This window comes from Phoca vitulina, unplaced genomic scaffold (assembly GCF_004348235.1).
Source record: "Phoca vitulina isolate PV1807 unplaced genomic scaffold, GSC_HSeal_1.0 scaffold20, whole genome shotgun sequence".
In the NCBI taxonomy this organism is placed as follows: Eukaryota; Metazoa; Chordata; class Mammalia; order Carnivora; family Phocidae; genus Phoca; species Phoca vitulina.
The window spans coordinates 37009031-37023237 of NW_022589723.1; the positions used below are offsets into that span (position 1 = coordinate 37009031).

General features: G+C 36.4%; 1 protein-coding gene across 6 annotated transcripts in view; it reads right to left on the minus strand.

Annotated features, from left to right (window-relative positions):
- Nucleotides 1–14207, minus strand: part of MYO9A (myosin IXA) — a 276224-nt gene that overhangs the window by 224981 nt on the left and 37036 nt on the right. For all 6 annotated transcript variants that reach the window (XM_032417536.1, XM_032417538.1, XM_032417537.1 and 3 more), the window contains exon 2: nt 6578–7488. In XM_032417536.1, coding sequence (XP_032273427.1) covers nt 6578–7417 — 840 coding nt within the window. In that variant the 5' untranslated portion in view covers nt 7418–7488. The remainder of the gene's footprint in view (nt 1–6577; nt 7489–14207) is intronic.

The following is a 14207-nucleotide window of genomic DNA, read 5'->3' on the forward strand; positions in this document are numbered from 1 at the left end:
ATAAAATAAACTCAAAATGGATCACAGACCTGAATGCAAAACCTGAAACTATAAAACTAATGAAGAAAAAAAAAAAAACACAGAACATCTTTGCAACCATGGGTTAGTCAAACTTTTCTTAAATATGATACCAAAAGCACAATGCATAAGAGAAGGAAAAATGGCTAAATTGGACTTCATCAAAATTTAAAATTCTGCTCTTCAAAAGGTACTATTAAGAGCAAAACTGAGTGAATCTGAGCAAAGTTTCACCAAAGAGGTGAAAGATTTGTACAACGAAAACTGTAAGACACTCATGACAAAAACTAAAGAAGACACAAATAAATGGAAAGATATTCTGTGCTCATGGATTGGAAGAATTCACATTGTTAAAATGTCCACACTACCCAAAGCAATCTACAGATTCACTGCAATTCCTATCAAAATTCCAGTGGCATTGTTCACAGAAGCAGAAAAGACAATCCTAAAATCTGTAGAGAACCACAGAAGACCCCAAATAACCAAGGCAATCCTGAGAAAGAACCAAGCTAGAGGCATTACACTTTCTGATTTCAAATTTTATTAAAAGCTATAATAATCAAAACAGTAGAGTACTGCAAAAAATATATATATACAGATTAAAAAAAAAAAAAAAACAGAATAGAGAGCCCAGAAATAAACCCACACATATATGGTCAATTAATTTGGGACAAAGGAGCCAAGAATATCCAATGGAGAAAGGATAGTCTCTTCAATAAATGGTGCTGAAAAAACTGGACAGCCACACGCAAAAGATTGAAACTGTATCCTTATCTTATACCATACACAAAAATCAAGTCAAAATGGATTAAAGACTTAAACATAAGACCTGAAACCATAATACCCCTAGACGGAAAGATACCAGCATTAGAGATGATTCTGGGGGAATGACACCAAAAGCAAAGTAAACAAAAGCAAATATAAACAAGTGGAACTACACCAAACCAAAAAATTTCTGTAGAGCAAAGGTAACCTACAACAAAATAAAAAGGCAACATATCAAATGGGAGAAAATACTGGCAAATCATATACCTGATAAGAGGTTATATCCAAAATATATTGGGAACTCAACTCAACAGCAAAAAAAACAAAAACAAAAAAACAAAGAACCCAAATAAAAAATGCGCATTCCTCATGTTTAAAAAAAAAAAAAAAAGGTATTTTTTTTTCCTATAAAGATCTACAAATGGCCAAGAGGTATGAAAAGGAGCTCAACATCACTCATCGTTGTGGAAATGCAAATCAAAACCACTATGAAATAACACCTAATACCTGTTAGAATGGTTACTTTCCAAGAAAGAGATAACGACTGTTGGCAAGGATGTGGAGAAAAAGTAACCCGTGCACACTGCTCGTGGAAATGTAAATTGGTGCAGTCACTCAAAAAAAAAAAAAAAAAAAAAAACAGTATGCTGGTTCCTCAAAAAATTAAAAATAGAAATACCAGGGACGTCTGGGTGGCTCTACCAAACATTTTAAAAAGAATTAATACCTATTCTCATCAAACTATCCCAAAAAATACAAGAGGAAGGAAAGCTTCTAAATACATTCATGAGGCCAGCATTACCCTGATGCCCAAACCAAAAAAAGACAACACCCACACACAAAAAAACTACAGGCCAATATCCCTGATGAACATAGATGCAAACACCCTCTACAAAATATTACCAAACCACAACCACATACCACAATACATTAAAAAGATCATTCACCACGATCAAGTGAGACTTACTCCAAGGATGTAAGAATGGTTCAGTATTCACAAATCGATGTGATACACCACATCAACAAAACAAAGTATAAAAATCATATGATCATCTCAGTAGGTGCAGAAAAACCATTTGACAAAATTCAAATTCCACTGACAATACAAACTCTCAAAAAAGTGGGGTTAGAGGGCACATACCTCAACATAATAAAGACTATATATGAAAAACCTACAGCTAACATCATACTCAATGGTGAAAAACTGAGGGTTTTTCTTCTAAGATCAGGAACAAGACAAATATGTGCACTCTTGCTACTTTTATTCAACACAGTGTCAGAAGTCCCAGCCACAGCAATCAGACAAGAAAAAGAAATAAGAGGCATCCACATTGGTAAAGAAGTTAAACAATCACTATTTGCAGATGACATGATACTATACGTAGAAAATCTTAAAGACTCCACCAAAAAGCAACTAGAAGTAATAAACGAATTCAGTAAAGATGAAGGATACAAAATTAACACCCAGAAATCGGTAGCATTTCTATACCCTAATAACAAAGCAGCAGATGGAGAAATAAGAAAACAATACCATTTACTACTACCAAAAAGAAGAAAGGACCTAAGAATAAACTTAACCAAAAAAGTCAAAGATGTGTACTCCAAAATCATAAAATACTGATGAAAGAAATTGAAGATGACACAAACAAATGGAAAGATATTCCAGGCTCACGGACTGGAAGAATTAATATTGTTAAAATGTCTATATTATCCAAAGCAATCTACAGATTCAATGCAATACCTATCAAAATACCAAAAGCATTTTTTTAAAAACTAGAACAAATAACAGTAAAATTTCTATGGAACCAAAAAAGACCTGGAATAACCAAAACAATCTTTTTTTTTTTTTTTAAAGATTTTATTTATTTTTTGACAGAGAGAGAGACAGTGAGAGAGGGAACATAAGCAGGGGGAGTGGGAGAGGGAGAAGCAAGCTTCCCCCGGAGCAAGGAGCCCAATGTGGGACTCGATCCCAGGACCCTGGGATCATGACCTGAGCCGAAGGCAGATGCTTACCGACTGAGCCATCCAGGCACCCTAACCAAAACAATCTTGACAAAGAAAAACAAAGCTGGAGGTACCACAATTTCACATTTCAACATATACTACAAAGCTGTAGTAATCAAAACAGTATGGTACTGGCACAAAAAGAGACACAAAGATCAATGGCACAGAATCTCTTAGAGAGCCCAGAAATAAACCCACACTTATACAGTCAATTAATCAATGACAAAGGAAGCAAGAATATATAAGGGGAGACAATCTCTTCAATAAATGGTGCTGGGGAAACTGGACAGCTACACGCAAAAGAATGAAACTGACCACCTTGTAACACAAAAATAAACTCAAATTGGATTAAAACCTAAATATGAGACCTGAAACCATAAAAATCCTAGAATAGAACACAAGTAGTAATTTCTCTGACATTGGCCAAAGCAACATTTTTCTAGATATGTCTCATAAGGCAAGGGAAACAAAAACAAAACAAGCTATTGGGACCACACCAAAAAGAAAACAACAACAACTACTACAACAAAAACTTTCACACAGTGAAGGAAACCATCAACAAACAAAAAAACAACCTACTGAGAGGGAAAAATATTTGCAAATGATATATCTAATAAGGAGTTATCTAAAATATATTAAAAAAAACTTCTAGGGGCATCTGGGTGACTCAGTCGTTAAGCGTCTGCCTTCGGTTCAAGTCATGATCCCGGAGTCCTGGGATCGAGCCCCGCATCGGGCTCCCTGCTCGGCGGGAAGCCTGCTTCTCCCTCTCCCACTCCCCCTGCTTGTGTTCCCTCTCTCGCTGTGTCTCTCTCTGTCAAATAAATAAAAAATCTTTAAAAAAGCAAACTCTACAACACCAAAAAAATAAATAATCCAATTAAATTGGGCAGAGGACCTGAATACATACCGATGGCCAACAGACACATGAAAAGATGATCTATATCACTCATTATCAGGGAAATGCAAATCAAAACCATAATGAGGTATTACCTTACACCTGCTAGAATGGCTATAATCAAAAACACAAGAAATAACAAGTGTTGGCGAGGATGTGGAAAAAAAGGAACCCTTGTACACTCTTGGTGGAAATTTAAATTGGTACAGCCAATATGGAAAATAGTATGGAGGTTCCTCAAAAAATTAAAAATAGAAATACCATATGATCCAATAATTCCACTACTGGGTATTTACCCAAAGAAAACGAAAACACTAATTCAAAGAGATATAGAGATATATGCACTCCTATGTTTACTGCAGCATTATTTACAATAGCCAAGATATGAAACAACCTAAGTGTTCATCAACAGATGAATGGATAAGGAAGATGTGGTGTGTATATACAAAGGGATATTACACAGCCATAAAAAAGGATGAGATCATGTCATTTGAGACAACATGGATGGACCTAGAGGATAGTATGCTAGGTGAAATAAGTCAGCCTGAGAAAGAAAAATACCATATGATTTCACTCGTAAGAATCTAGGGGGAAAAAATAAATAAATAAATAAATAAAAAGCAGAATCAAACCTATAAATAGAGAACAAACTGATAGTTCCCAGAGAGGTACGGGTGGGAGGTTGGGCCTAATGGGTAGAGATACAGGCTTCCACTTATGGAATGAATAAACCATGGGAATAAAAGGCACAGCATAAGGAATATAGTTAATGATATTGTAACAGCATGTATCAGGATAGATGGTAGGTAACTTGTGGTAAACACAGCACAGTATTATAAACGTGTGGAATCACTAAGTTGTACACCTGAAACTAATATAGCATGTCAATTATACTTAAAAAAAAAAAAAAAGAGGTGGTTAAATCTGGGAGAAAATGTGTGCAAACACATATGTGATAAAGGACTTACCCACTACACAAAAAACTTTCAAAACACAGTAAGAAAACACAGTAAAAAGTTGGACAATAAATTTTGACAAACATTTCACCAAAGAAGATATGTAAAAGGCAAATAAACACATGAAAATGTGCTCACAGCGTTAATCATTATAGAATGCAAATTAAAACCTCAATGAGATACCACTATATATATATATGTGAATGGCTAAAATTTAAAGGAATGACTCTATCAAGGATTAGCAAGGATGTGGAGTAACTGGAACTGACACACACTGCTGGGTGAGAATATAAAATGGTGGGTACAATCACTTTGGAAAAATTTGGCAGTTTCTTAAAAAGTTAAGCATATACCCTATCATATGACCTAGTCATTCCACTCCTAGGTATTTACCCAAAAGGAAACGTATGTCCACACAAAGACTTACAGAGTTTTATATGTAATAGCCAAAAACTAGCAACAACCTAGATATCCATTAACAGGTGAATGGATAAACAAAGTGTGGTACACCCAGACAGTGGAATTCTACCTAAGCAAAAGGAATGAATTACTGACACATACAACAACATGGATGAATCCTGAAATAATTATACCAAGAGAAGTCAAACATAAAAGAGTACATAATAAATGATTCCATTTATATAAAAATTAGTTTGTAGAAAATACAAACTAATCTATAGTGACAAAGTAAGTGGTTTCTTGTAGATGACTGAGCTGGAAAGGGTTAAGAGAGGAATTACAAAGAGATATGAGGAAACTTTAGCGATAATGGATATATTCAGTATCTTGACTGTGGTGGTGGTTTAACTATTATGTATACATGTCAAATTTTATCAAATTGTACATTTTCAATATGTACAGTTTAATATATCTCAATTATACCTCACAAAATCCCTTTTAAGAAATAAGTAATATGAGGCACCTGGGTGGCTCAGTTGGATAAGCATCTGACTTCAGCTCAGGTCATGATCTCAGGGTCCTGGGATTGAGCCCCACCTTGGGTTCCCTGCTTAGTGGGGAGTCTGCTTGCCCCTCTCCCTCTGCCCCTCCTCCCATTCATACGTGCACACTCTCTCTCTCTCAAATAAATAAAATCTTTAAAAAAAAAAATAAGTAACATTACCTTTTCCTTTCATCTCTAAAACAAAAATGGTGTATTCTCTATCCTTTCCACCTTTGGTAAATTACTTCTAAAACATTATAGAACTAAATTTTTTCCCCATATTCTTTACATTTTCAAACTTAACTCTTAGAATTCAATACTAGGCACAGATGCTAAAGTTACAAGGATATAAATATATTGATAAGAGTATTTTCCCCAAGAATGAAGGGAGGGAAATCGGAAGGGGAGACGAACCATGAGAGACGATGGACTCTGAAAAACAAACTGAGGGTTCTAGAGGGGAGGGGGGTGGGAGGATGGGTTAGCCTGGTGATGGGCATTAAAGAGGGCACGTTCTGCATGGAGCACTGGGTGTTATACACAAACAATGAATCATGGAACACTACATCAAAAACTAATGATGTAATGTATGGTGATTAACATAACAATAAAAAATTAAAAAAAAAAAAAGAGTATTTTCCCCAAACACCTAATTCCACAACCCAATTACAGACAGGAGTCCTGCCCCTGCTATTTCCCTTTACAGGGGGATACATATGACCCCAATCATCTCCTTCTTTATCACTATTACCCAAAAACACCTTTGAAAAAACAATGCCACTGTCACACTTTTAAACTTCCACACTGCCTTTTTTGCTTTCCATCTTCCATTTTTCCTTGGTAACTAAAAATGATGTCTATACTTCTAGTTTCATTTTCTCACATCTACCAAATTTTTACTTTTTATTTTTCAAAGATAAACATGTCAGAGTGTATCAGTTTATACCTTATAAACATACAAGAGTAAGAAAAGTATTTCTACGCACTTACCTCAAGTACTGGTCCAGCTCCAAGAATAATTTGTTCCACTCCACTGGCAAATCCCTTCTGACTGAGAGCAGTAAGGTGGTGAATAAGAAAGTTTGTGCTTTGAGTCTTCCCAGAACCACTCTCTCCTGAAATCACGATGCACTGATTCTTTTTGCGCTGAAGCATGGCATGATAAGCTACATCAGCCACAGCGTAAATGTGGGGCTCCAGTTTTCCCAATTGGTGGTTATCATACATTTTGACATATTTGGGATTATAAATAGGAAGAAACTTGAATGGGTTAATAACTATTAGAATACTGCCAACATAGGTATAAATTTTTTCATGCTTAAAGCGATTTCTTAGGTTTTCTAAAAGCGTTTTCTCATTCAAATCAGGTAAGCTACATAAATCATCAAAGTCTTTCTGTTGAGGCTGTGGAAGAAAACCCCGTTCCATCATCCTGCGGCGTTCTTCTGTTACCCGTAGCCATGACTGCAGACTACCATAATGGATTGATCCATCAAGGTTTTTTTCTCTCAGAAGAAAGCGATAGTCTTCTCCACTCAGGCGATTTTCCAGAGCCATCCGGGGCCACAACATCATTCGCTGAACTGGACAATCTGTTGGATTGAGTATCCATTCTTCTCCACCAAATTCCTTTACTTCTGCAAGAACATAACATTTCGTTTTGTCAAGATGAAGTCTGTTTATAAGAGCGTCAATCACCTCAGCAGCTGTGGAGTTTTTTCTGGCAGGAATTGGACAGTAGATAGTCCCTTCTGAAATTGTCCCAGGATATATATGTAATGTATGTTCATTATCCTCAAAGCGTCGTCTTCCTCCATCATTTATATTCATATTGGACCCTGTCCCATCAGCATGGATAGTATGTGTTCAAGACCGTGCAAACCATTTTCGTGGCAAAAGAACTGTAACATAAAAAGTGTGAAACATTTAGAAATCATATTACACAATCTTCACTTTCTGATGCTCAAGAAAGAAAGACTTAAATCATTTCATTACATCTTTTAGAACATAAAATCCTAACTCTTAATCTAGAAACAGTCCTGAAAACAGTCTCATCAAGACCACATATTACATTTATTGTCCAAATCTGGACACTTTCTAAAACAGCAACTTGCCAAAGATTTTTTCCATGTTTTATTATACTAATAATTTAAAATCCAGAGTGCAAATAAAAATTATTTTGTCCTCCACTATCTCAAATGTTTCTGAAGTACCTGAGATTGTGGAGTCAAGTTCTTTCTTTATATATGAAGAGCCTCAGCAAAGCGGAATTAAAATGGGCAGAATAATCATGCAAATCTAATCACTCTGCATCCAAAAGCTCTTATGAATAAAGAAACAAGAAAGAATGCCATCAATGAAGCCAAATTTTGTGAAATTAAAAACAGTAAGAAGATGAAATTAACAACACAGGAAACAACAGGTGTTGACGAGGATGCAGAAAAAGAGGAACCCTGTTACATTACTAGTGGGAATGAAAACTGGAGCAGCCACTCTGGAAAACAGTATGGAAGTTCCTCAAAAAGTTAAAAATAGAACTACCTTATGATCCAGCACTACTAGCTATTTACCCAAAGGATACAAAAATACTAATCAAAGGGATACATGCACCCCAATTTTATAGCAGCATTATTAACAATAGCCAAATTATGGAAAGAGCCCAAATGTCCATTGACTGATGAATGGATAAAAACAGGTGGTATGTATGTGTGTGTGTATAATGGAATATTTTATATATATATATATATATAATATATAATATATATATATTACATATAATATATATATATTACATATATATATTACATATGTTATATTATATATACATAATTATATATATATCACATATTCCTATATATATATTCCATATATATCTATAATGGAATATTAGCCATAAAAAAGAATGAAATCTTGGGGCATCTCGGTGGCTCAGTCGGTTAAGTGTCCAACTCCTCATTTCGGCTCAGGTCATGATCTCAGGGTCCTGAGATCCAGCCCCGAGTCTGGCTCCCCACTCAGCAGGAAGTCTGCATGAGATTCCCTCCATGTCCCTCTTCCCCTCCCCCCACTCATGCACACTCTCTAAAATAAATAAATAAATCTTTAAAAAAAAAAAAGGAATGAAATCTTGCCATTTACAACAACATGGATAGAGCTAGAGAGTATTATGCTAAGTGAAATAAGTGAGCCAGAGAAAAAAAAATACCACATGATTTCACTCATGTGGAATTTAAGAAACAAAACAAATAAACATGGAGGGGGGAAAGAGAGGCAAACCAAGAAATAGACTCTTAACTATAGAGAACTTATGGTTACCAGAGGCAGGGGGGCGGGGGTTACTTAGGTGATGGGAATTAAGGAGGGCACTTGTGATGAACACTGGGTGTTGTATGTAAGTGTTGAACCACTAAAATCTACAACTGAAATGAAAGTTACACTGTATGTTAACTGAAATTTAAATAAAAACTTGAGGAAAAAAAACAGAAGATGAGATCAAATAAACAGAAAAACTAAACTAGATGAAATTATAACTAAAAGAATAATAAGAGAAAACTGCTATAGAATAGAATTTCAAGGACTTTTGCGCTCTGACTCTCCACCTCCCCTAAGTGGTGAGTTAAGGCAGTCAACAATAAGATCCTGCCACTGGCTTGCTGAACAAAGCTGATAAAATTATGCAGCAAAATACTATTATAAATTTTACTCAACCTTCCCTTTTCCTTCAAGGCTACTTTTTTATCTAACTTTATTTCAGTCCTTTCAAATGTTCTGCATATCCTTCTCAAACCCCACATACATAACACCTCGAGAATGATTTCAACTTTGGTAACTCACTGAGAAAATAGTGCCTTTTCCAACTCAAAATGTATTTCTATTTTCATCTCATCTCTGCTTTTCCATTCCAGTTTACACAGAAAATAATATTCCACATCCTTTCCAGGGCTAATAAAACCTATTTCTTATCATCTCCATCAGTAACTTACCCATCAAAAAAACCATTCTCATGTGTCATCACTCTTTCCCTTTTTAGTTTATTTCACCCTTTAACATATAAAGATGCCATGTTATTTTTATATTTTTTTATTATTTTTAAAGATTTTATTTATTTATTTGAGAGAGAGTGAGAGAGAGCATGAGCAGAGTGAAGGGCAGAGGGAGAAGCAGGCTCCCTGCTGAGCAGGGAGCCCAATGTGGGACTCGATCCCAGGACTCCAGGATCATGACTTGAGCCGAAGGCAGAAACTTAACCAACTGAGTCAACCAGGTGCCCCGCCATGTTATTTTTTAAAAATACTTTCAGTTACTTCTTTCTCATACTACTGCATATTTGTCCAAGTCCTCAAATGAAGAAACTTTGTTTCTTACCTTTTTCCTAGATTATCTTTCAAACACAGAGAATATTATGGAACATATAAAAAGCAGTCATATACATGAAAAAATGCTCAACATCACTTGACATCAGGGAAATACAAATCAAAACCACATGAGATACCACCTCACACCAGTCAGAATGGCTAAAATTAACAACTCAGGAAACAACAGCTGTTGGCGAGGATGTGGAGAAAGCAGAACCCTCTTATACTATTGGTGGGAATGCAAACTGGTGTAGCCACTCTGGGTAACAGTATGCAGGTTCCTCAAGAAGTTAAAAATAGAGCTACCCTACAACCCAGCAATGGCACTACTAGGTATTTATCCAAAGAATACAAACAGTGATTTGAAGGCGCACATGCACCCCAATGTTTATAGCAGCAATGTCCACAATAGCCAAAATACGGAAAGAGCCCAGATGTCCATCAACAGATGGAACGGATAAAGAAGATGTGGTGTGTGTATATATATACACACAATGGAATGTGGTATACAAACACACACACACACAGACACACACTGGAATATTACTCAGACATCAAAAAGAATGAAATCATGAGCACCTGGGTGTCTCAGTTGGGTAAGTGTCTGCCTTCGGCTCAGGTCATGATCCCAGAGCCCTGGGATCTGGCCAAGTCAGGCTCCCTGCTCAGTGAGGAGTTTGCTTGTCCCTCTCCCTCTGCCCCTCCTCCTGCTCATGCTCTCTCTCTCAAATAAACAAAATCTTTTTAAAAAATATTTAAAAAAAAAATTTTTACTTACTTATTTGACAGAGAGAGAGAGAGCACAAGCAGGGGAGCAGCAGGCAGAAGGAGAGGCAGGCTCACCGCTGAGCATGGAGCCTGATGTGGGACTCGAGATCCCAGGACCCTGAGATCATGACCTGAGCTGAAGGCAGCCACTTAACCAACTGAGCCACCCAGGCATCCCTCAGATAAGTAAGATCTTAAAAAAAAAAAAAGATGAAATCTTGCCATTTGCAATGACGTGGATGGAACTGGAGGGTATTATGCTAAGTGAAATAAGTCAGTCAGAGAAAAACAAATACCATATGATTTCACTCATAGTGGAATTTTAAGAAAAGAAGAGATGAACAAAGGGGAAGGGAAGGAAAAATAAGATGAAAATTTAGAGAGAGGCAAACCATAAGAGATGCTGAACTCTAGGAAACAAACTGAGGGTTGCTGGAGGGGAGATGGGTGGAGGGGATGGGGTAACTGGGTGATGGGCATTAAGGAAAGCATTTGATGTAATGAGCACTGGGTGTTCTATGAAACTAATGAATCATTAAAGTCTACCTCTGAAACTAATTAAAAAAAAAAGGCAGTCATATATCTACCACCCAATTCAACAAGTTTGAAAACTGCTGCTATTACTCCAGATCAGTTTATAAACAAAATATTGAAGATATAAAGCTCTTTCCTTTGCTCTGCAGAGATAACCACTATCCTAAGCTTGATATTCCCATACACATTTCTATATTTTTATTACATATGTGGGTCTCCATAAATTATAGATAGTACTGTTTCACTTTTTTTTTTAAAGATTTTATTTATTTGAGAGAGAGAGAGCACAAGCAGGGGGAGTGGCAGAGGGAGAAGCAGGCTCCCCGCTGAGCAGGGAGCCCGATATGGGACTCTGTCCCAGGACCCTGGGATCATGACCTGAGCCGAAGGTGAACGCTTAACCAACTGAGCCACCCAGGCATCCCACTGTTTCACTTTTTTAAGTTTTAAAATATGGTGTCATATCATATTTAATAGTCTGCATCTCACATTATTTTTTGTTTATAAATGCTGATGCATGTAAAAGTTCATTAACTGCCAAAAAATATGCCATTGGATGTAGGTTCATTAATTGTAACAAAGGTACCACAGAGTGGGGGTGGTGGGATGTTGATAATGGAGGAGGCTTTGCATATGTGGGGGCAAACATAGGGTCTGGATCTTCTGTTCAAATTTGCTGTGAACCTAAAACTGCTCTAAAAAATTAAGTATTTTTTTAAATACCACAATTTATCAATCTACTGTCCTTCTAGCAAACACTTGGAATGTTTCCAGTATTACACTATTAAAGCAATGCTGCAGTTCACATATATGTCTCTTCTTGTGCCTTTGCTGGGCTTTACACCTAGGAGTGGAATTGTATTAACAAAATACTCTCCAAAGTAGTTGTGCCAACTGTGTCACAGCCTGTGTCGAAAGTGCTCATGTTTCTCTGCCTCCTTACCAATAAAAGTTAGTATCGTCAGACTTGAGTTTCTGCCAGCGTTAAGTGCCAAAAAGTATCTCATTACTTTAATTTGCATTTCCCTGATTACTAGTGTGACAAGTGCAACACTTATCCTATCATCTGTCATTTCGACTATGTTGCTTACTCATTTCTGGTCTTTGAGTTACCTTTTCTTTATTGGTTTGAATGAGTTTTTCATATATCCTGGATATTAATTTTCAGTTAAATGTGTGACGAATATCTCCTACCAATCAGTGCCTTAGCTTTCTATTTTGTTTACCTTTTGTTGCAGAGAAGTTTTTATTTTTAATAACCAAATTTATCAATCCTTTACAGGTTATGATTTCTTTTTTAGTAAATTACAGTAACAATAACTACAGTTAGCTCTGTGTGTTTATTTGTACTAGTCATTTTTCTAAGCATTTCACATGTTTTATTTCTTACAATTCCTCTCTGAGGGCTGTTTTGTTGTTGTTTTGAGAGAGCACATGCGTGTGAGAGAGAGAGCGTGCAAGCGAGTGGGGGGGCAGGGGGAGAGGGAGAGAGAGAGTCCCAAGCAGACTCCATGCCCAGCACAGAGCCCGACTTGGGGATCAATTCCACTACCCTAAGATCATGACCTGAGCCGAAATCAGGAGTTGGACGCCTAACCAACTGAGCCACCCAGGCATTCCTCTGAGGGTTTTTCATCATCATCATCATCATTTTACAAATGAGAAAACATAGAAAAATTACATAACTTGCCCAAAGTCATAACCAGAATATGATAAAATTGCGATCTGAAGCAGGCAGTCTGGCTCCAACGCCTACATAGCATTATCTCCTGGTATAGTTTTTTAAAATCCCTCTTCATCCTGAGGACGTGAAGTTATCTTTCTGTATTTTCTTCTAGAAGGCCTAAATTGTTCTTTTCTCATTTACATATTTAATCCATATAGAATTTATTTTCATAGGGCTCTTAATTGTTTTCATGTCAATTCAGATTAACAATTTTAGTGGCACCACAATCAAGAGTCCAATCTTTCCCCTCTGATTTATAATGCCACCTTTGTCATGTAGCAAATTCCATATAAGTATCAATGTGTTCTGGGTTCTGTATTCTCTTCCACTAGTCTATCTGCCCATCCCTGAACCTATCTTAGTTACTACAGCTCCATAGTAAGTTTTGATATCTGGAGGGCATATCACTTCAATTTGTTCTTCTTTAATGTTACTTTGACTTTTTACCATAAGAATTTTAAGATCAGGATGTCCACTACCATGCAAAAACCTTCTGACATTTTGATCAACACTACACTGATTTCATAGATTGATACTGGAAAACAGACATCCGATTTATCAACTTCCCATTTATCAACATCATGCTGTTGTTTTAAATTACACTAGCTTTCACTTATAAAATTTCTGTCATTTTCATATCCACCTGATCTTTTTCTACCTTAATGCCATAACTGTTTTAATTTAAGGGATATTACTCATCTCCTTGAAAATACTAAATATAAAATTTGATATTTTCAGACTAGTATTTTAATGTCATCCAGAATAAACTGCTCTTAGGATTTTATTTCATATTTTCAGCATTAGATGGCCTAATTTGTTTGAAAATTTAGATTTACAGGTATACTTTCTGATGGAAATTTTGTTTTTCATACATTTACTGAGAACCTACTACTTATTTTTTTTTTTTAAAGATTTTATTTATTTATATGACAGAGAGAGAGACAGCGAAAGAAGGAACACAAGCAGGGGGAGTGGAAGAGGGAGAAGCAGGCTTCCCGCCGAGCAGGGAGCCCGACGCGGGGCTCGATCCCAGGACCCCGGGTTCATGACCTGAGCCAAAGGCAGACGCTTAATGACTGAGCCACCCAGGCGCCCCTACTATTTACTTTTTTTAACATAACCACAATACCATTAATCACACCATCAAAAATTAACAATATTTAGTATTACTGGTCAGGATTCAATTTCACCAGTTATCTCATAAATATTTTTCTTACAGTTGGTCTGCTCAAATGAG